The sequence below is a fragment of the Globicephala melas genome, chromosome 21, assembly GCF_963455315.2.
Source record: "Globicephala melas chromosome 21, mGloMel1.2, whole genome shotgun sequence".
NCBI lineage: Eukaryota > Metazoa > Chordata > Mammalia > Artiodactyla > Delphinidae > Globicephala > Globicephala melas.
The window spans coordinates 17,085,757-17,110,416 of record NC_083334.1 but is presented as its reverse complement, the minus strand read 5'-3'; the positions used below and the strand labels follow the sequence as shown (position 1 = coordinate 17,110,416).

The following is a 24,660-nucleotide window of genomic DNA, read 5'->3' as shown; positions in this document are numbered from 1 at the left end:
TGCGGAGCGGCTGGGCCCGTGAGCCATGGCCGCTGAGCCTGCGCGTCCGGAGCCTGTGCTCCGCAACGGGAGAGGCCACAACACAAACAAACAAAAAACAGCATTAAAATTATAAACAGAAGACTGAACACTGATATTATTAAAGATAGGACACCACCCCTTATAGGATGTTTTCTGTTTTGTTTAGTTACGTTTTTTTGTTTGTTTAGTTTTGTTAGTTAAGTAACAGTAAACTCTAACGTATCCTGGTTAACGGGGAAATCCTTTAGCCTAGACTACCCAAAAGAAGAAATTAGCAACATGCCACCAATTTTTCATACTCATTAGAAAGTCTACTTGAACTACCCTAAGCTACACCACACAGAGTTAACAGTAATGTTGCTAACGATCTTTGTAAACAGCACAGCAAGGCTCCCTGCTTCTCCCTGTGAGTGACCCTACGTGGCCCTGTGTGGCTGTGGCCTGCAGTGTCTCCCATCCTCTGGGGAACTCTTCCTTCAAAGGCAAAAAACAAAGAAAAAAAAAAACAAAACAAAAACCAGCACAGCAAGGAACTACAAGAATAAAGAGAAGCAGTGCCAGTCAGAAGGAAAAGTCAAAAGTCAGAGGAGTAGTTCTTGTTTGTACAGCAAAGTGTACACACACACACACACACACACACACACACACACACACACACACACACACACGGAAAAAGATGTTTGAGATGAATGACTAAGAACAGCTCAAGCTGGGTTTCCATTCTTTCCCAAACACAGTCTGTCCCCTGGTGGCAGTTGAGTACAAGTGCACCAAAGCAAAAGGGGCCTTAACAGCCAACTCATACAATATACTACATACCAAGCACACTCCTAAACACTTTATATGTATGCACTCTTTTAAATAATCGAAAAAGAAATTATTGTATAGTTCCAATTACTTTTATAATATATATACTTCAGGGGCTTGGGGAAGCACAGATTTTAAAACTGGCTCAAAACGTTTCCTTGATTACTTATTTGATCAGCTGTTACCACTTGTGTGCACACTGTGGTTTCTTTAGTTATACTAAATATAGAAGTACCCAGGGCTTCCCTGGAGGCGCAGTGGTTGAGAGTCCGCCTGCCGATGCAGGAGACAAGGGTTCGTGCCCCGGTCCGGGAAGATCCCATCATGCCGCGGAGCGGCTGGGCCCGTGAGCCATGGCCACTGAGCCTGCGCGTCCGGAGCCTGTGCTCCGTAACGGATGAGGCCACAACAGTGAGAGGCCCGCGTACCACAAAAAAAAAAAAAAAAAAAAAAAAGAGACCAATATTTCCATAATGTCCTCTTCCTTAGTAGGGAAAAGAATGTCTAAGCTATATCGTTAATGACTGTCCAAAAATTCACATAAAGCAATTAGAAAAAATGTCAACCTCCACCCACCCTTAAGATTATAAGTTTTTCAAGATCAGTGGCACTGCCTTTTATTTCTTTGGTCTCCCAAAATAAGAGCAGTAATGTTTTATCCATGTACAATGTTTGTTTTTAAAAACTAAGAAAAAAAACATGTTCAATGTATAATTTTTTAAAAAATAAAAGTTAAATTAGGGGCTTCCCTGGTGGCACAGTGGTTAAGAATCCGCCTGCCAATGCAGGGGACACAGGTTCGACCTCTGGCCTGGAAGATCCCACATGTCACAGAGCAACTAAGCCCGTGTGCCACAACTACTGAGCCTGTGCTCTAGAGCCCACAAGCCACAACTGCTGAGTCCGTGTGCCACAACTACTGAAACCCGTGTGCCTAGAGTCCGTGCTCCACAACGAGAAGCCACCACAATGAGAAGCCCGCACAGCGCAACGAAGAGTAGCCCCTGCTCGCCGCAACTACAGAAAGCCCACACATAGCAACGAGGACCCAACACAGCCAAAAATAAAAACAAACTTAAAAAATTATTTTAAAAAAGTTAAATTATCTGTACATCACAGTGCTCTGTAACCAGTTTTCTTAAACTTATAAATTTCACATTTATCTTTCCATGGCATTAAATAATCCTCTATGTTGTTATTTTAATGGCTTCAAAAATATTAAAATGTCGGTGAATATAAACAACACCTGTTGTTTAAACCATTCATACTGTTTGCAATTTTCCCCCTTCTAAACATTTCTGAAAAGCAATAACTAAGTCAATCAACTATTTTCCTAGAATCAATTCTGAAAAATGGAATTCCAGGGTAGAAGGCTTTTGTTATATGTCACCAAAGTGTCTCTGTCCAGAAAGGCTGTAGTAATTTATACCCCTTCAGTGGCATGTACAAGGCACCTGGTCCTCACACATTCACCAATAGTGGGTATTACTCTTAAAAATAGACAAGAACTGACAGCACGTTATTTTAATTGATGTTCGTAAACTTTTTTCATGTTTCTTAGTCCCTCATATTTCTTTTTTGTGTCTAATTTTTTTCTTTTCCCTTTTAATGAAGTATAGTTGATTTGCAATGTTACGTTAGTTTCAAGTGTACAAAATATGATTTCATATTTTATAAACTCCATTTAAAATTATTATAAAATATTGGGCTTCCCTGGTGGCGCAGTGGTTGAGAGTCCGCCTGCCGATGCAGGGGACGTGGGTTCGTGCCCCGGTCTGGGAGGATCCCACGTGCCGCGGAGCGGCTGGGCCCGTGAGCCACGGCCGCTGAGCCTGCGCGTCCGGAGCCTGTGCTCCGCAACGGGAGAGGCCACAACAGTGAGAGGCCCGCATACCACAAAAAAAAAAAAAAAAAAGCTTAAAATTATTATAAAATATTGGCTATACTCCCTGTGCTGTACGTTAATTACATCCTTGTATCTTATTTTATACCTAAGAGTTTGTACCTCTTACTCCCCTTCTACGATATTGTCCCTCTTCCCTGTCCTCTCCCCACTGGTAACCACTAGTTTGTTATCTGTGAGTCTGTTTCTGTTTTGTTATATTCATTCATTCTATCTTTTAGATTCCACAGTATTTGTCTTTTTTGGATTCGATACAAGCATAACCTCGTTTTATTGCGCTTCATAGATACTGTATTTTTACAAATTGAAGGTTGTGGCAACCTTGTGTTGAGCAAGTCTATGTCACCATTATTCCAACAGCATTTGGTCACTTCATGTGTCTATGTCACATTTTGGTAATTCTTGCAATATTTCAAACGTTTTCATTATTATTATATTTGTTATGGTGACTGGTGATCTTTGCTGTTACTACTGTAATTGTTTTTTGTTTTGTATTTTTAAATTAAGATATGTACCTTTTTTAGACATAATGCTACTATTGCACAGTTAACAGACTACACTATAGTGTAAACATAACTTTTATATGTACTGGGAAGCCAAAAATTCATGTGACTCGCTTTACTGTGGTGGTCTGGAACTGAACCCACAGTATCTCTGACATATGCCTGTATTTGTCTATATTGTGAAATGATCACAACAAGTCTAGTTATAGTTAATTAACATCTATCACCATGCTTAGAATGTTTTTGACAAACGGGAGGTCTAAAACTTTTGTTGTCATAACTAGTTACCCATTCTTTCATTGTGACATTCGTGGAAAGGCCTTTTCTATACAAGTGTATACTCTCAGTGCTCTTATCATTCTAATTTTTGTTTAAAACTTCAGTCTGGGGCTTCCCTGGTGGCGCAGTGGTTGAGAGTCCACCTGCCGATGCAGGGGACACGGGTTCGTGCCCCGGTCCGGGAAGATCCCACATGCCGCAGAGCGGCTGGGCCCGTGAACCATGGCCGCTGAGCCTGCGCGTCCAGAGCCTGTGCTTCGCAACGAGAGAGGCCACAACAGTGAGAGGCCTGTGTACCGGAAAAAACAAAAAACAAACAAACAAAAACAACTTCAGTCTGGAATATATTTGCATGTAGTATATGAAGTAGGGCTCTAGCTCCTGATAAAATGATAGTCCTTGTTCCAACAAGATTTACTGAACAATCCATACTTTTCCCTGATTTGAACAGTAAATTTAACACATGCCAAAATAGCATTTGCTCTTTAAGTGTGAGAGGAGAGTTATAATCCTAAACCAATACAGAAAGACAGCCTCGGGCTTCCCTGGTGGCGCAGTGGTTAAGAGTCCGCCTGCCGATGCAGGGGACGCGGGTTTGAGCCTCGGTCCGGGAGGATCCCACGTGCCGCGGAGCGGCTAGGCCCGTGAGCCATGGCCACTGAGCCTGCGCGTCCGGAGCTTGTGCTCCGCAGCGGGAGAGGCAGCAGCAGTGAGAGGCCCGCGTACAGCAGAAAAAAAAAAAAAAAAAAAGAAAGAAAGAAAGACAGCCTCATCCCTACTCTCACCAGAGAAAGCACCGGTCACACCGGTATTACCTCTTCAGAGCAGGTGTGCAACTCTCAACCATCTCCCAACACGTGGAAGAGGGGGTACAGAAAGCAACCTTATCCTCCTGTGCTGGATTTAGTGGTGGGGATGGAAGGCGCAGTGCAGTTCCTACTTTCCAGGGCAGACACCACGGCACCTGAGACTGATGATCTTGTGGAAAAGAACCAAGGGGCAGGATAAGTACAACTCTGGTGCTCTGGTATTCCTAAGAGCTTTCATGTGTGGTAGAACCATGGCAATAATAGTAATGGTATGTGTGGCATCTCCCTTATAAACAGTAAACCAAGTTTTATTTAGAGCCAATGTTGGCTAGACTCTTACAGCACCATAATCTTTAAATAAATTACAACAGCTAGACCCCATGAGGATGGTTCTTGACTTTCACCGGTTTTTCCTGCTTGAAGGATTTAAAATAATTCAACCTCCTGGAATAGAGCTCTAAAAGTACAGCCACTAGAACCATAAGAACAATGAAAAGGATTATCCTCGTCACTGTCCCTAGTAGCAGAGGCAGCTATCATCTGAGAGTTTTTTATATAACAACTCTGTGACGTCAAAATTACTTCTATACTGGGATTTTTTCCCAAAATATTCTCACGTTTCCAAATGAGAAATTTGAGGCTTTGGAGAGGCTTAGCAACTAGCCCAAGGTCAGGACACAAGTGGAGTGCGGCAATCCCAAGATTTCAACCAACAGTCAATGCCTGAAAAGTTCATTCTCTTTCTGTTCCTCTTCATTGTCTTACGAGATAATGGAACTGTCTTTGAAATTACTGATTAAAGGTTAAAACTAAAATAATGATACAGAATTTTCAACTATTAAACTAGCCAAACTAAAAAAAAAGAATAATACCCAACGTCGACCAGAGTATGGTGATGCCAGCACTCTTCGATGTTGTCAGTCGTTGTATAAATGGATATGAAGCTTTTGGAAGGCAACTTGGTTGACTGAAGTGGCTATAAATATGCATGTGTTTTGATTTGTTTATACTACTTTTAAGAATCTATCACAAAAAAACTTCCCTAAACTTTGAAGGTGATAACTGTCAAGATGTTCATCAGAGAATCATTTGTGAATGTAATGCAGAAGCACCCCAAATATTACAGAGTAGTTAAATGCCGCTGCATATGCTAAATGTGATAGTCATTAAAGAGGGATTTCTTACGTTAAGTGACAACAGGATATAAAGTTATCTGAATTTTATTTAAAATCACAAATTTAAAAAAAACTAAAGGGTGACTTCTAAACCTCTACATGTTAAACTTTTTAGAACTTAGCAAATCGCTAAAAAGTGATTATTGCACTCTAGTGAAAACATATGAAGTTGGTCCACTTTAATCTCCACCAGTTTGTTGCTTAAACAAACCAAAAAAACCTATCTGAAAGCCATAAAATTTAATGCTCAGAGGAACACGTTTGTATGTGGAGGCAATGTCTTCTGTACGATCTAAAGGATGACGGTTGCAAGCAGAATATAAAGAAAGCCAAGGTGCTTTGCAGTCATAGGCTATCAGAGCAGGGAGAAGCCTTAGTGATCAATCATTGCAATTACACAGAAAAGAAAGCTAATGTTAAGAGGTTACATGACCCACAAAGTCATTGGCTGCTTGGACACCACTTCTCAGCATCCGAGCTGTTCCTCCGAAGGGCAACACACTGTGACTTTTCCTCGGCAGGCTCGTCATAACACTACGTTAGTCTTAAGTAATGATAACTAACCATCAGCTAGACGTTTATGATTTTTGGAAAATACATGTTCATACCCCGCAATCTAGATTAAAGCACTATGCTGACCCCCTTAAAATACATCTTTTTCCACTGCAATTATTAGAGCATTGATCACTCAGGGTGAATTGAAGGGAGGCATTCTCAAACTCTGTCATATGCCCCGTTTCTACTCCATGGTTAGAGGCTTTGCCCAGCAAAACCACTGCGTGAGTCATACTGTTCATTTCTTTTCTCAATCAGTTGCTAATCTGCCATTCTGGTAACCTGACCTATCAAGGGTCACTGATATGTTGAGGGTCAGTGGTAGGCTTTGGAAACAAGATATCATGTCAGTCCCACAATGGGCCAAAGGAAAACACCTAATGCTAATAGTTTTCCCGTGTGTAGAAAGAAGATATATATTGGAGATTATTTGTACTATGCCTGTGAAAACAAATATCCTTCACAATATTTCATATAATCATAGACTTGGGACATGAATTAAGACTGCCTTTCCAAGTTTCATAAAACAGGCATATTAGACTTATTTAACCAGCCCCTTTACTGTGACCAATATCCATGGCAGCTTCCATAGCACAGAAATGTCACAAATACTTCCCCCCAAAACTGCAAAACTTGTATTTTGAAAACTACAAAACAATTGTTACAAGAAATTAAAGGAGACCTAACTAAAAAGGAAGCCATCCTATACTCATGAATCAAAATACTTCATATTGTGAAGACGGCAATACTCCAGAAATTCATCTACAGATTCAATGCAATTTCTATCAAAGTCCTAGCTGACTTTTCTATGGAAATTGACAAGTTGACCCTAAAGTTCATATGGAAATTCAAGGGACTCAGAATAGCCAAAACAATCTTGAAAAAGAAGAACAAGTTAGAGGACTCACACTTCCTGATTTTAGAACTTATTACACCACAGTAATCAAAACAATGTGGCATTGACACATAGATCCATGAAAAGAGAGTCCAGAAACATAGCCTCACATTTACAGCCAACTGTTTTTAACAAAGGTGACAAGACATTCCAATGGAAGAAAGAATAGTGTTTTCAACAAATGGTACTGGGACAGCAGGAAATCTACATGCAGAAGAATTAAATTGGATCCCCTACTTCACAACAAATGCAAAAATTAACTCAAAAATGGATCAAAGACCCAAGTGTAAGAGCTAAAAGTATAAAACTCTTAGAAGAAAACATAGGCATAAGTCTTTACGACCTTGTATCTAAGCAATGGCTTCTTAGATATAATGCCAAATAGATACACAACATAAGAAAAAAATAGATAAACTGGATCTCATGAAAATTAAAAATATACCTTAAAGGGTACTATCAAAAAGTGAAAAGACAGCCTACAGAATGGGAGAAAATTATTTGCAAATCATATCTGATAAGGGCCTAATATTCAGAATATATAAAGAACTCCTATAATTCAACAATAATACAAATTATTTTAAAATAGGCAAAGGATTTGAATAAATGTTTCCCCAAAGAAGGTATACAAACGGCCAATAAGCTTCTGAAAGGTGCTCAACATCTGATGAGCCATCAGAGAAATGTAAACTGAAACCACAATGAGATACCACTTCATACCCATTAGAATGGCTATAATAAAAAAGGCAGACAAAAGCAAGTGTTGACAAGAATGTGGAGAAACTAGACCCCTCATACATTGCAGGTGGAAATGTAAAATGGTGCAGCCACTTTGGAAAACACTCTAGAAGTTTCTCAGTTAAACACAGAATTATCATATCATCTAGCTTTCAGATAAAGGTTACCTGATTTTCTAACATACAGTCATTTATAGCATACTAGCTATCCTTTTCTCCTAAATATTAGGATGCGCTGGAAATTTAAAATGAAAGAAAATGAAAATCTCAGTGTGCAGAATAGTTCTTTTGGCTTTTAAAATTAGTTTGGTAAACATATATGTTCAAACTCAGGCTCTTGCAAACCTTTAGAATTTAAATCGCTCTGCATGGCTGGGCCCTCTCTAGCTTTAAGAGCCTATAATAGGTCACACTTCCCTGCCTTATTAAGCTAAGGAAACCAAACATGTCTTGGGAGCCTCAAAGATATTAGTTATTCCATATTTAAGGTTACCCACCCCATTTGCTTTAATTACTATCTATATACAGGGGGTCACAAATTTATACTTCCTGCCCAGGCTTCCCTCACTAGATCATAGCCTTTAACCAGGCCTCTCACTGGAACAAGTAACCCTCCTTGTGATTTTATATTTTTTTGTGCAGTCCTTTGACTTTTCTGTAAGCTTTCTGAGACAAGGTCCTTGCTCGTTTTGGGCAAACCTTTATATCCTTAGCAGCCAACACTGTCACGATGCACGATAATCTGTAGTCAGTGTGTTATAATAATACCCTTCTCCCCTTTGATCTGCTGTTCTAATCCTCGGTGGACTTAGAAGCCATACAACTGTCCTATAACTGCATACTAAAGAAGAGAATTCAAGTAGTGGATGGGGACCTAATCAGCTATAGAGAAAAGATAGAAACTTCTATATTTTAATGAATCTTCTATGGCTTCTCAAGAGACAAAGCTTTTTGATTTCCAGTTGACGTTCAAAGGTTCAGTGAGTGAGGCTGCAGGCTGTCTTAGAGACGGATGTGACTTTGTTCAATAGAAGTATAAAAAAGAAAAGAAAAATGTTAAATGGCTGAACTATGAAAGGTGTTAAAACCTGATCTTGAGAGTATTTAGCAATTAAAGACTATCCAATTTTAAAATAGCTTATTTCTTGTGAAACAAAAAAGTACATTCTCTACATCTCCACATTTTAAATATTAAATATGCTCCACATCTGAAAAAATATCATTATTTAAAAAACAAATTATCTGTGATTAATAAAACGTCCTTCTGCATCAGATGGCTTGGCAATTGTGCTCACCAAGTTTTAACCCTATGCTGATCAAGGTCACAAGCAGTTATGTTTATGCCACAAACCTGAAATTATATTTATAAGCATACTAGTGAAAAAATCACTGCAAATACACTTGAAGACTTGTAATGATAATATAACTTTACAAAAAAACTCTTTTTCTCCATCCATATTTAAGGGGTCACTTACCTGCATTCAAAGCTGTATATAGACCTTTTCTTGAAGGACCTAAAATGGAAATATTTATGTTTTATAGAAAATATCATAAAAAACTAAACCATTTAAAAACTAAGTTTTTTTCCAAAAACAATCCATTAACACCTAAATTTTAGGTTCCTGATGGGAAATTCCACTGAGATTTAATCAACTTTATTGAGTTTATACTTAGAATATCTAAGGATAAAATATTCCAAATAACATCAAAATAGTAGTTTAAGGGTGATATTATTCATTGTCAAAATTAAACATGCTAGGGCAAACTACGATATTTTTTCAGTTCAAGAACTGCTGAAATTCAAATTTTAACAGTACTAAATTTATACATGTATTACACACTTGATGCTATTCCACTGCTGATAGAGCAAAAAGGCCCAGACTACAAAACACAGCTACTAGGGTGTGATTTCTAAAATTGCCAAGTATTAAATCCAGTTCTCTTGCTATTCAGCTATGAAGGAAAACACACTTAAGCTTTTCCTCCAAACTGATACAATATAAAATACAACCAGGGGAATTATTTCACAATGTATATGTGTATTAAATCAAATATAATTTTAACTGTCAATTATACATCAATAAAGCTGAAAAATAAATTCAACCAGGAGTGGTAACAGGTACAGAGCTACAAAGAGAAGTCACTAGACGACTATGAGCACGTCTTCCTGTTGTGACAGAGTCATTTCTAGGGCAAGTCACCTGCAGATTATTTAGTTAAAACAGCTGCCACATTCTGTGGAATTTTACAGAGATGACAATCTCTTAAAGTATGTGGCTGTTATAAATGGACAGCATTGATTCCCAGTCAAGTAAAACCTCTGTGATACAAAAGCTTACAAATTCAATGGCAAGACATTTTAGAATACTGAGGTTCCCTGTTCTGCAAACGTATCAGAGAAATCATGCCATTCTAACTCTCTGAAAGGTACCTTAGTATCAAAGTTCGACATTTCTTTCCAGTTACTGGTGTATGTGTAGATTACAGGGCTTTATCATCATCAATACAAACCATAGATTCATATACTGATGTCATCCCACCGAGGGGTAATTTGATGCATCAGAAATTTGTTTAAAACCCTGGAAGATGAGAACCTGCTGGTACCCAGAAGAATCTTTTTGCCAATATCTATGCCTATTCTCTCTTGAATTCAGTAGAAAAGAAAGTGTTGATAAACATTCACTAGGTAATTAACCTCAAGTTACCACGTGATCCTTTACATAATGTAACACACACACACACACAAATACTGAGAAGGACACAGAGCAACAGACACACACTGCTTTGAGAGACTAACACATTTCTGGAAAGTTATTTAGTAATATGATAACAATTTCACAAAGATTCACACAGTTTAACCCAGTGGTTCCTCTTTTAGGAATATCCCACAGAAGTAACTAGAACCTGAAGCAATGAATAGTATTCACATTCAGAGATGTTCATCTCAGTATCACGTGCCATAGTGAAAGACAGAAAATGTCCAGGAACCAGGGAATTGGAAAACAGGAGACTATTTCATAGCCATTTAAAATGAAGACACTCTCATGATATACTGTTAAATTAATAAAAAGCAAGGCACAAGAGAATGTACATATTATGCCCTGAGTTTTCTTGAAACAAAAACAAAGCTATTATATATGCAGAGGGAAAGAAAAGGAGGAGAGGCAACAGTTATTCATGGTTGACGGGATGAAGGAGGATGCTGTACATTTCTGTGCATTTTAAGCCCTCTAATATAAATATGCATCACATATTACAGCTCAAGCTTCTCATTCACAATTATTCTTTCAGTTAAGCAATCTTTCAATTCACTAAGCAACAACTGCTAATGTGCTTCAGCTCCACTGTGATAAAGCTGCACGAAAACATTCCATATGAAGTATATACCACGTATGTTGTAAACTTGAAAGTTAACCTTCATAGCTGTAGCAATCACGAAGTGAGCGATACAGAGAAGAAGAGATAAAGAACATGGGGGTGGGGCGCGGGGGACATGGTTGGACCAAAAGTGTGATGTAAACCGTGCACTTCTATCTCATTATTCTAGATCCCCACCTTCGCATAATTTAACTCTAGAAGTTTCATTTATTTTCACGTTATACCTTTGTTCTATCTGCTGATTTATATGTATCAAGTTTTAGCTATAGAACCTACAGACTCTCAGAACAAGAATAGCTCCATCAGTGTAAAAATGTATTATGTCTTTATTCACCAGACTTTTTGTAAATAAATATTCAATATACCATGAACCTAAATGCCAAAATTTAACCTCCTGTAAGCCAGGGACTTAAAAAGCCTTGCCCTCCTCTTCTCTCCACAGTGAGGTCCATACCTTTTGGAGGCGTTTTTAGTAAGTGCACGTGAGCTCGGGGTACCAAAGGCTTCAAATATAAGGATCCTGAGGAGCCATTTTGAAATGCTGGTTTCGGAGGTTTTTCCTCGTATTTGATGACAGCGTTATTACCAGCTGGAGTAAAACAGAAAAGTACATTTTATTTTACAGAAAAACACAGTATGAGTCTTCCACGACCTATCTTTCCTCTTTAAATCAACAAGTGCTCACTAAGCACCTACAGGCGTTACTGTATGTTGGGAATACAAAGACGGATAACAGGTAGTTCCTAGCCTCAGGGATGCAGTGTGAACGGTAACCAGGGTGACCTTACATCTTGGCACAGCCCAAGTTTATGCCTCTTTTCCAGGGCAGCTTTCATCCCAGATAAAAGTTGGGAGATATTTCGGTATCCTTGGGGGTCCTGGAACCAATCCCCTGTGGATACCAAGGGATGACTATAATGTACAAGCTCCTTGGTAGCTGCAAAGGTGAGATCTGGTTCTGATCCTTCTGTGCCACTGCAAGGAGCTGAAACTCCAACATCTGCCCTAGAACAAAGTTACCTAAGCCCTAAAGCTAAAATATAAAAGAGAATTCCACCTAAATAATAAAAACCATCTTTTATATTACACGTAAACCTTTCCTCTCTCACTCACACAGGAATCATCTCTGGGGCGGGGGGGGGGGGGGGAAGTTTCCAGGCACTAAAAGAATTGAAGGAAGGACTTCTGGAGAAAGTTTGAGGCACTAGACAATTGTGCTTAGGCTGTGGTATAATTCTGAGTCCACGACAGTTAACTAGGCAAAGGGGGCTCCCAAAGAAGCAGACCTATACTATTTCCTGGGAAAAGGTCAGACTGAAGGTGAGCAAATATTATATTTTAGGTATAATACGTCAACGGGTCCTGGAAAGGGCATCTGCTACTTTGCTAGTCTCTGATTTTGCTTCTCTTTCTTCACTGGGACTCTAAAGACAATCCTAGCATATCAAAAGACAGTGACACGTTGAAAGAAAGAACACAGCTTTAAAAAAATAGTGATAGTTTGTAACTTGTTGATTTTCTACCAGAATGAAAATTTGAAACCACGGAGAAACATTTAGACAAAGCCTCCAGTAGATGTCTTGCTTACTCTTGTTTCTTCTTTTGTCCAATAATGACTGAAGCCCTCGGCATCAAAAAACTCAATATCTTTCAGTTGCATAAGACAACTATGTAGACTATATAAACCTATATATGTTTATATAGGTTCTTTGTAAACTGTGAATTTCCTTTTCACATTTATGGCTTCTCATTGGATTTAAAAAAAAAAATAACCCAATTCTTCTACTGTATCCTTAAGATTTGTATGGGACAGGGAAAGGCAGAGGGAAAAGAAAGAGCAGGGCCTGTGTCCTGTGCTCTGAATTCAAAATGAGAATGCATTTTCACATTATATTTTTGCTAAAGGTGTATCAGGTCCATAACAAGGTCCTATGAAATAGCGTTCCTGGCTCTGGTACAGTTGAGAGGATTCCGTATTAGGAATTTAACCAGCATCACCATCACTTATTGCACTGTTTTCGGCTGAGGGTATCTACATTTTAAAATCTCCTAAGGGTCAAAAACCTTAAACGAAAGGCTTGAAAAGTCAAAAATAGTACCCGCATGTAAAGATAACAACATACAAAGCCGTTTCAAATTTTATTTAGTGGTAACAAAAAAGGAGGGTGAGGAGAGCAGCAGCAGTGATCTAATTAAGGATGAAAAAAATCGGTATTTCCTTATCATTCTAAACTTCTCCTTTTAATTCTCCATAACTGAGTAATCTTTGAAAAAGTACAGTGTCCAGAAGCTCGGCTCCTACAAGGAATTTTAACAGCACTGCTTGGCTCTTCCTAAGAGATTATCATGTTATACACAACACTCAAGAGTGTAAACACAGCACTTTGCCCTTTTCTCTCCATAACTCAGGAGGAAAAAATCCTAACAAAAATACTTTGAAAGTTTTATGGTTCTCTATTCCCATAAAAGTTAACCTTTTTATCTGTCTCCCCCTGCTAACCACACAAACCACTAGTATGTTTATGTCACCATATACTTACTGGGCCAGAGGGAAATCTGGAGGTTCATTCATTCACTACCTGGTTTCCAGGCTTAATTGCCCCGCCACCAACCCAGATTGGATTTTTTATAATTATTTTCTAAATAATCTTCAACACCCAATGCTAACCATCCAATTCCATTCTAATAATCAACACTTATAATCACAAATTTCTAGAAAGGGGTGAGTGGTCAACATTATTTACAAATATTTATAAATTTGAAGACAGCTAGAAAGTTTTCTCTAGGCTAAACGGTCCCAACTCCTACAACGGTGCTTACAGATGTCACACTTAAACCTTGTAAAGACACGCTGTCATTCTCCCCTGATCTACGTCAAGTCCCCCTACAAGGAGCCACGTATTTGTTCTTCCTGTGCACAGATAACACTTCCCATATTAGGCCAAATCAACACAGAGCCTTCCCTCCTACTGACAAGTTTCTGTCAATTTCCTATCCTTCTTTCCAATTCCCTCTTTCCCCAGAACCTGGAGACTTGGTTTTTCCAACAAGTTTCTGTCAACTTCCTATCCTTTTTTTCCAATTCCCTCTTTCCCCAGAACCTGGAAACTTGGTTTCTCCCAAGTTGACAGGGAGCTAATGTAAATGATAAATACTTAAGATACTACTACTATAAAATTCAGCATAACTTTTCAAAGGATGGATGGGGAATGATTTCAGAGTCTTAAAGAAATGGAACCAAAATGTCATAGAGCAGGTTTTTTAGATGTTCATGTAAAATGGTAGTGGGTTTCAATCAACATTTCAACTTATGCTAAATCAAAATCCAAGAAGGGAAGTAAATGATGTTATTAGTCTCAACCATGTATTATAACAACCTGGGGACTTCCCTGGTGGCGCAGAGGTTAAGAATCTGCCTGCCAATGCAGGGGACACGGGTTCAAGCCCTGGTCTGGGAAGATCCCACATGCCGCGAAGCAACTAAGCCTGTGCGCCACAACTACTGAGCCTGCACTCTAGAGCCCGCGAGTCACAACTACTGAGCCCGCGTGCCTAGAGCCTGGGCTCCGCAACAAGAGAAGCCACCGCAATGAGAAGCCCATGCACCACAACAAAGAGTAGCCCCCACTTGCCGCAACTAGAGAAAGTCCGTGCGCAGCAACTAAGACACAACGCAGCCAAAAATAAATAATAAATAAACTTATTTTAAAAAACTTATAAATAAAATAAAATAACAATCTGGATTTGAGTCTTACTTTTCTTGACATATTTTAAAAATTATACTCAGCAGCAAATAAGTCACCTACATAGATTTTGAAAAACTGAATTGAGCTTAATTTACAGACCTATTATGAATCTGTACGATCCTAAATCCACGCTTTTCATTTCTAAGCTTTAAACACAAAGACCTTCAGTTTCCAAAGGACTCAGGTGAAAGGACTTCTCGCTAAGACAAAAGACACATTTCTCATGAGGCACAATATTCCTGTCTTGTTTGCTCTGTCACACTCAGAACGGAGGTGCTGTCCTGGAAACAAACTGTCTCACTGCCACCCTTCTCGCATCAATTTGTTACACGCGAGGGTCAAAATCCGTATTTCAAGGATAAAATAAGTTTGACCCAGGGTACAAACACACACATACATTTACATTTATATGTGACACATATATACATATATATACACACATGTGCACACGCTTATATAAACACACACACACACACACACACACACACACTCTCTCTCTCTGATCATCTACTATACACACTCCCCCCTTCACTCTTCCTCACTTTACTAGTGGTGGAGACAAAGTGTGGAGACAAAACAGCACACAGTTTTATGGTGGAGACAAAACAGCACACAGTTTTATGACCAACACTTTCATATCCTTCGGTTTTCTAAAGGCTCTCCTCTAGGCTGACCCTAACTTGAAGGATGTACTTTGCTACGAGGCGTGATGCCCTTAAAGTATTTCTCCTGCCCTCTATTTCAGTTCCTAATGGGGCAGCCGGTTGGGCATCCTGACGGTATCTAAATGTTCTCTATTCCAGAGTTATTATATGCAAATGATAAACTCTTCAGTGGCACAAGCTCCAATATAATAAGAGAAGCACATTAGTTTCAAGGAATGGAATGGAATGGAACCTATAATATGTGAGTTCTGGTCCTGACTGGGCCACTGCCTAGCTGTGCTGAATCACCTCACCTCTCTATGTATGAGAGGGTTTGAACACCAAGCGTGGAAACAGACAGTGCATACAGTGTCACAGGGTCCCCACTCACTGATTATGGTGCTTGGTCCCACTGAGGCCGAACTCACACTCAGAATTCTCCTAAACCCAGTGGTTCAGGAGGTACAAGCACTCCACGATGGCTGGTTTGTACAACCATGTGAAATCCCGCAAGTGGCTGCCCACGTCTCAGCCAATTCTAACAGACAGTTTTCAAACTGCCCCCATGCTGTTGTTGTCCTTGGTCCTAGCTGCCTCGATTAAGCCAGAATAATAAGTGCTCCGGAATCCTTCTTTTTCATTTCCCCATATGGTCAAAATGCGGGTCAAGTGAAATGATAGATGACTGAGTCTACAGAGAAAATGAAGAGAGATGCTCAGAGCAGCCCAAGCAGGAGAAAAGGCTTTCCTGTTAGAGAAAGGCTTCTCATTGTTCCAGACCCTTATTTGCAAACTAACATTTCACACTACACTCTAGCACCTAGCTGGTTTTTGTTTTGTTTAACAAATATGTATATACACACACAGACCCAACATTCTGCTCATTTCCTGAACCTTCCGTGAATCAGCTTAACACTCCCCACTGTGCCAGATCATCTGCCACCTGGCTTACAGTCAAATCACTACTTAAGTCTAAGCTTTCAAATTCCAAAAGCAAAATTACCCAACCTTGTAATAATAAGAATGTCGCATATATATCCTAGAAAAGCATTAAAAGAATGAAAACGAAATTAATACCAGTCTGGATAATAGCATTTTCTTATTAAATAGTCCATTCAGACGTGCGTAAGGATTGAGCATGTTTTGCAATACGGGGTCAGAGTATGTACCGCCTGTCTTTCACCCCTTCCTCACCCCCCGCGGGCCTCACTAGTCAAGCACACATTTTTGCTCTGAACCTGGAAGCAGCCAGAAAACCTTTCAACACTGTTCTCCAGGAGATTCTCACCAACTGACCAGTGCTGACAGGCGACACAATACCTACTTGCCATCCTGCAATGAGGATGGGACTGAAGGTGAATAAGACTAATCCTTCTATCACCTTGATCCCTTTGACCCAAAACACCCTCCTTCCAAACTGTGAGGCACCAACTTATTGTTGTGAAGAAAATAAAGGTGGTCAGAAACCTTTGCTGCTGCTAGGATTCTGAAGATGATCTAAGCCTCCCTGCCTGTTCATCAGGTGAGAACACTGAGGCTAAGAGAGTGTAAGACTGTCCAACTTCAGTGACTTAGTAAGACTGACTAGGACTGAGTCCGAGTTGAACACCCTTTTCTATTGTATCACACTGTTGATGCCAGGGCTGGCCGTGAAGGTGAGGGAAGAGAAAGCTCCGTTTCTTCAGTTAACCTCCGCCTGTTCGATCTCTCAGACAGTGCAAGGAGCTTTGGTGTGCATCCTTTTATTTCCCCTCACCACCTGTCTCTCAAAAATAAATGTGCTTAGGATTTTGTGGCCAAACTGGTAGGAGTAGGAAGCGCTTGGACTTCATATTTGCTAATACGGCAAAATTACAAGCTCTCCTGAGACCTTTTTCTACACTCACACAAAGGTCCTCAAACCTTCAACTCTTTTCAACACACACACACACACACACACACACACATATACACACACACACACACACACACATATATATATATATATACACACATATATATATATACAACATTTTTATCCAATGATCTTAAAAACTGGAACTTAGCTATCTGAGTCTGGAAGAGCTTACAACAATTAACCTCTAAAAATGAGCATATTTGATATAGAAACTACTATGCAATGTTTCATGCTAATATTAAAAAAAATCAATACTGTAACTTTAAAATTTTCTATGCTGAAAAGAACACACACAAAGAACCTGCTGAAACCCGCAAATAAGAAAGATTTATTGTCTTATAGATCTTGATTTAGTCACTTTAAAACTTGGTCATGTTATTTCTATAACAGCCCTAAGCACGGAGAACCAGATGCTAATTTTACAACAGCACTCTGCAGTCTCAAAAGTGATTGCACTGACAGCATCGCGTCACAAAGAAAGGAATGGACAAAACAAGAAAAGAAGCTTTAAAATCGTTCAAAGGCTTAACCCAATATGAATTTAAAACACTGATCAAAAGATTAAGTTATTTCCTAATATGACCCATCATTGTCAGAAATAGGAAAACTGCAGCTCAAAATGATTTTTTTCATGTTTTAAGGTAATCTTTAAAAAGTGCACATTTTAAATATTTTTAGATATGAGTAAAATAAAATGTGATGTTTTCATTTTAATTCTAGGAAAGCATTCTTCCATCCTCGTACAACGATTAGGTACACACACAAAAACAACCAGTTATTTAATCAAAAATGAGACCATTAACTAGTCTTACAAAATAATTTCACGTGCAATGAACTTCGACAATGCTGCTGAATTATATTTAGCCCGAGTCTCAAAACACATAAAATACACAATAAACTGGTAGACAGAATCATTCACAACTTAAATATAAACATGCCCAAGAAATACAGTTAACAAATTACAAGTTATAAAAATAGCAATCAAGAGATGCTAAATCAATTTATTGAATAAAATTTAAACATGCTTACAAAGAAAGAATCAAACCAGAAATCGTCGACCTACTTCTTTTCCCAGTAAACGTGGCTAACAAAGGAACTATACAAAGGCTGTAGGATCCCAGAACCAGCAGTGTCAATAAGGTAGCATCATAGTGCCTCTCTGAGCCAGTCGGTGGGATGAGTGTAGAATTGATAAATATTTTCGAAGAAGTATCCGTTTCTGTACAACTGCGAAATCCTCCTGGTATAGTCATTTAAAAGGATCAAAGCAAGCTTAGGCAGGAAAAACTGCAGCCATGTTCACTCTCCTATCCCTCATGCTTGCTCTTAGTGAATTAGAATGGAGAAGGAAAAAAATCTGTTAGCTCCAAGGCACTACACAGAACAGATTAAACCAGCTAGCAAATCCAACTAAGAAAGAGACATTGATTTGAATGCTTCATCTGCGACAGAGACACAGCCCCTAGACAGGCTCTGTGGGTACACGGGAAGCCCCTTTGTTAAAAGACAAAAAGGAATGGACAAAAGCATTTGACACCCTCCTTAGGAGTGTCAGACACGGTCCTGAACGGGGCCACCGCAACATGGCCGTCGGCAGGGACGCTGGGCAGCGGGGCTCCACGGGACGTGCCTCCTGCCAGGGCCACGAGTGCCAGCGCTACACAACCCTCCAGCCCCCGAGAACACCTCGGTGCTTCCATCTTGGCAGAATGTTTTCAAAACTTCCCATTACAAACAGGGAGCACTGCAAGTGAAATGACCTTAAAAGAATACACGTGTGAATTACCTTTTCAAATCATCAAGAATCAACGGATACATGCAAACCCTTCTGATCTTATGCCACAACTTCAAAATTCAAATCATAAGCGGATAACTGTCCCGTTTCAAGTAACAAATTCCAGTGTTCCTAAAGGTCCACTATACAGCTACTGACTCTCATAGGAGACCGACTCCTGCTGCTAAATGCCCTCTCGGAAACGTGCTCATTAATTCGGTCATGAATTCAGTGCCTTACCCTCCACAAACACATTCTCAATTCTGTCACATGTTGGCTGAGTGCCCTTGGACCAGCGACAACCTCTCTGGGCCTCATTACCTCGCATATAGAAAAAGGGTAACAGAAGTTATTTGAGAGGAAACGAAAGAAAGAATGGATGGTAACCCTCCACATTGCTCCACACCCAGAAGGTTCATAACCATGACTACACTTTGCCCCTGTCCCCTCACCGGAAAGAAGAAACAGATCCTCCCCTTAAAGCAGAGAGAACTTCCCTCTTCCCCACCACTCCCTTATATCTTGTTTTATCTGATATTCTAGTTATCCACGTAAATATCTTCTTTCTCAACTACCTTTGAGAATAGGGACCATTTCTTTGATATCTCATATCCTTCACAGCACCTACAGTGGTGCCTGTACACAGCAGGCACTCCAAAATTGCTCAAATTAGTTAACCCATAAATTCTGTGAAAGAAATTAAAAAGGAAATGAGCAAATAAACACTAAGGCCAAATACATCTTTTGAACGAAAGGGATAACTCAATTCACTCATTTTATACACAGCAAACTGAATTCATACTAACTGAAAACCCCCCAAATATATTCTGTTTAAATTACTTAAAACTAGGCTTGAAGTTATAATATACTACTCTTAATACACTGAATCTAGCATCCAAAGTTTAAGATTAGAAAAAACACATCTACAAAATATAGCCACTTACAAAATAAATGAAACCGAAGTTATCTTTTTTCCTGATTTCCAGTTGGGTTCCAATAGCCTCTAGATTGCTTTCTTTCCTTAAACAAGCCAAAAAAACCCCACCCTCTTCAAATTATACACTTTAGAATCCTTCATGCAAAACAATACCAGGTGCCTTCAACAGATAAATATTTCTGTGTTTCATAGCACATTCATCAAAAGAGAATGTCGTCGAAAGAATTTGTTTTTCCTGCTAAGCTTTTAGAGCAATTCCAAGGGAGAAGCAAGATGCATATTTTCCCCTAAATCACAGAACCAAACATTCTGATAATTTGTAGCGCATAAGATTTCTCTTACAACTACAGTTTCAACAAGCCCCAAAGTCTGAAATAAGACGGACTTACAGTTATTGCTGTAAGTGCTCAGATCAGTGTGGGTGCTGGCAACAGAGGAGGTGCTTCCCGTCCTCCGCAGCGCAGAACTTTTCAGAGATGCTTTGGATTTAGGAAGTGGTCTAGGCGAATTCACCCAAGACGGCTGTGCAGTTTTCAAGGATGCAGGTTTTCCTTGGGGGTTAAAAAAAAAAAAAAAAAAAAAAATGTTTCCACTGCTATTCACTCCAAAAGCTTTAAGCTTGTAAACCTGAACTCCTACATGAACAAGTGAGTCAAAACGTAAAATGAATATTCAGAATCCCGCAGGAGGGGTCCCTGTAATCCTGAAGTAGTTAACTCACGTCTTCTGTGACACAGAGACCAGAAGAGCCATTGGAGACAGAAGCTTTTAGCAAAGTTGAAATCAAGGAATAAACAAACTGACATGACTTCCCCCCATATCATTGATTAAAAAGTAAACACATTAGTGCATTCACACACTAAGCTACCATATAAAACATAGGTGAAAATTAAAAAACCACCAAAACAGGAAGGAAGAAAAAGTCAACTTGAGAAAAACAATTTTAAAATGCCTAATGCCTAACAGCAGGTGGTGCTATATTATTAGCATCTTTTTCTTACCTTTTCATCTTTACTCTTTATTTGCCAAACTTAAAGGGTCCTCACTCTAACTCTTGCTTGCAGCAAAAGTGTTGCCACTTAACAGCAAAATATGTATGGACGCTTCCCCTTCCCTGGCATCTTTGAAACCACACCATTCTGACGCTCGCGCCTGAACATGGGCATTTCGCAGGTCCACGCCTTTGCTCCTACTTTCTTCATATCCATCTCTCCAGGAGAGTCTATTTTATCGACTTTACTCTAACCATTGCCTTATATGGATGAATCCCAAATTCTCATCTGCAGCTCTGTCTTCCTGAATCCCAATGCCACTCACATTTTCAATTTCTTGTTGAACCTTTCCAACTCGGACAATTAGACAACCTCCTACCTACTTATGCTAACCATAATTAAATTTTCCTTTTTCCCAGCCCCAAAACATTGGAATCATCTTTCTTCCCCCATCAGAGTCTCATTTAATCTAACGTTAAGTTTCTCAATGCTACCCGGATCATATCACTGAAGAATATCAAGAGTTGAAAAGGACCTTACCTGCAAATGACAGTGTCACATATTACTAATGGCACCCTAAGGGAGTAAAGTAGGTTTTCCAAAAAGTAATGCTCACTTCTTTGTCCCAGTTATTTCACTTATAAAAATCTCATCTTAATAGAGAAAAAGAGCTGAAGTGCCTTAGGCCTGGCATCTGAAGTTCTCCTGTCTGCAGCCTCACCCTGTACTGAGTCTTGTACAACAGGGTGAGCCCTGCTCCAATCACCCGTTTTCTCTTTTTCTCCCTGACACCAGGATGTGCTATTCCAATTCACAAGGCACATCATTTCTTTCCTTTCCTTTCTTTTTTTAAAAATATTTATTTATTTAATTAATTTATTTTTGGCTGCGTTGGGTCTTGGTTGCTACGCGCGGGCTTTCTCTAGTTGTGGTGAGCAGGGGCTACTCTTCGTTGCGGTGCGCGGGCTTCTCATTGCGGTGGCATCTCTTGTTGCGAAGCATGGGCTCTAGGCTCCCGGGTTCAGCAGTTGTGGCACGTGGGCTCAGCAGTTGTGGCTCACGGGCTCTAGAACACAGGCTCAGTCGTTGTGGTGCATGGGCTTAGTTGCTCCGTGGCATGTGGGATCTTCCCGGACCAGGACTCAAACCCGTGTCCCCTGCATTGGCAGGCGGATTCCTAACCACTGCGCCACCAGGGAAGCCCACATCATTTCTTTTCAAAGAGGTGTTCCTCCCCTCAATTCAAATGCTACAAATCCTTATTTACTCTCTTACATGTTGCCTGAATAACTGTATTAGACCCCAAAGTTCTTTCCTTCGATCCTTTCCAGCTCCATGGTGTTGATCTCCTGAATGTGAAAACTAAGGTCATGACCCAATCTATAATCTGTGATTCCCCATTATCTGCAGGATGACATTATTTTTAAGCCTCTTAATTAATATTTAATTTTAAAGACATAAAAGGCAGTCCTAGGGTTGGTTGATTCCTACCCAATTCTTCCCCCTTATGCTTCGCCATGCCCCTACCTCTCTATGCGTACACACACACACACACCCCTTCTTTTTATTTTTCCAGGATGTTTTACTCTATTCTTCTGCTCTGCCCAACCCTGTGAATGCAATGGCCTTCTTTCCCTCCAGTCCTCGAACTCTGCCCAGTGAATACAAAGTGAGTTGATGATTCTCTTTTAAATACTTGCTGCGTCACCCCAAGTTTACTGAATCACAGTCTCCCTTTTAACAAGATCCCCTGGTAATTTAAATACACATTAAGTCTGAGAAGTACAGCTGAGAATCCCAACCTCTTTGTAAAGCCTTTCCTTCCAGGACATTCCCTGCTGAGTGCCATGGACCACACCTTCTTTTATGCTCAGACCCATACTTCCTTCTGTCATGGCATCTGTTTCAATACGCCCCTCAGACTAGTCTCTACAGCCCCTGAGAACAGGAAAAGAACCTGATTCAATTCCGTCCCTGAGGACCCAGCAAAGTGTCTAGCGTGGTGTAAGACTTAATGTTTGCTGAATGAATTAATTTTTCTTTTGAGGCCAAAAGTAGGATGGGGGAAATAAGAAGAGGTTGGAAAAGGGTATAGACTGTCAGCTCTCAGATGCATAAGGTCTGAGGATAATGTAAGACACGGTAACTAGAGGTGATACACAGCGTTATCACTGTATTGAAATTTGCTATAAGAGTAGAACTTAAATGTTCTTACATACACACGATAAATATGTGAGGTGATAACGTGTTTATTAACTAGATGGTGTAAATCCTTTCACAATGTATATGTAAATAAATCAAATATCTTACAATTGTCAATTATACCTCAATGAAATCAAAAAATATACACAGAATTATAATAACAGTAATAGAGCTATTTAAAAAAATTTTAAAGGCCAAGAGTGAAGGACAAATTCTGATAATGTTTTCCCTCATCATCTACATTGAAGCATTCAACACTTAACCAATTTTTACAAGCTTATTTGTCCTTTGTTAATAGACTCTTTAGTCTATCAATTAAAGGGAGACATTGTTCTTTACATTCCTTGTAATAATTAGCAAATAACCAATATTCAAGTAGCCATTTGATTTTTTAATTTATATTTGGCCACTGGTTTTACCTGCTCTTGGAGGGATAAACAGATTTTTAGAATTTAAATTTACCAAATTGCTGCTCCTTTGGCAAAAACATTCTGATGAGTCATCATTATTGGAAACAATAAGCAAGGCTGGGTAAGGGACGGATGAAAATTTCTGTGTCAGAGCCACAAGGCAGCCAAGGCTCAGTACGTTTGGAAAATTAACTTTTTTTCAGAAAGGGATATCTCATGGCTTTGTTTCTGAAAGCACTGTAGGTTTACAGACATTTCTCAGTGTGCCTCAGAATTACTACACACCTGTACCCTCTCTGATTCCAACACGCAGCCTGGCACTTACCCCAAGCCCAATTATCATTCCCCTGAACTGGCCCCTCCCATTTTCACAAGTCTCACTGTCACCCCAATCCAGCCCCACCCCTTCCATCTAATGGCAATTTGTGTCCCAGCCAAAGTCCTCCCTGTTCTTCCATCACTCTTGACGAGCGGTCACTGAGGACACAGAATGATGCCTACTTCACTGAAGGATTACTCCTTTGAAACGGAGACGAATCCTAACAGTGCATTACTATCCCCATCCCCAGTTTACAGATGAGCAACCTACTTAAGTGGTTAACGGCTTACTTAGGTCGCACACCTATAACCAGTGACAGAAGGGCCTAGAATGCAGGTAACTTACCACCTGCCCACTGTTCCCTCGACTGTGCCATGGACAGACGTGCCAGGCTTGGGGGCCAGCCTGAACCCCTCTTGCTAGGAAGGTGCTCCTGTAGTGAATGCTAAAACTGTGGGACCACAACAAAGGTACTTAGCTGCCTCCCCAACGGTCCTAATATTTAACTTAGTAGCAGAGTTGACCTAAGGTACCTGTGACTGGACTTTATATAAAGAAGCAGTAAAACATACACATCATAAGCAGTATTAAAAGTAAGACATTGCAACCCTGGGCTGAGCACCTCTGAGAAACCTAAACACAGCATTCTTCAACAATGAAATCAATACAGGACTGCTCTT

At 39.8% G+C, this 24,660-nt stretch overlaps 1 protein-coding gene across 5 annotated transcripts in view; it reads right to left on the bottom strand.

The window, feature by feature from the left end:
• Positions 1–24,660, bottom strand: part of MTUS1 (microtubule associated scaffold protein 1) — a 158,005-nt gene that overhangs the window by 54,748 nt on the left and 78,597 nt on the right. For 2 of the 5 annotated variants that reach the window (XM_030831814.2, XM_060291724.2), the window contains exons 4-6: positions 20,447–20,608; positions 11,514–11,648; positions 9,157–9,195 (exon numbers count right to left, since the gene is read on the bottom strand). In XM_030831814.2, coding sequence (XP_030687674.2) covers positions 9,157–9,195; positions 11,514–11,648; positions 20,447–20,608 — 336 coding nt within the window. Of the gene's footprint in view, positions 1–9,156; positions 9,196–11,513; positions 11,649–18,409; positions 18,935–20,446; positions 20,609–24,660 lie in introns of those variants that run through there. The other 3 variants (XM_060291727.1, XM_070044640.1, XM_070044641.1) reach the window with 3 other exon arrangements.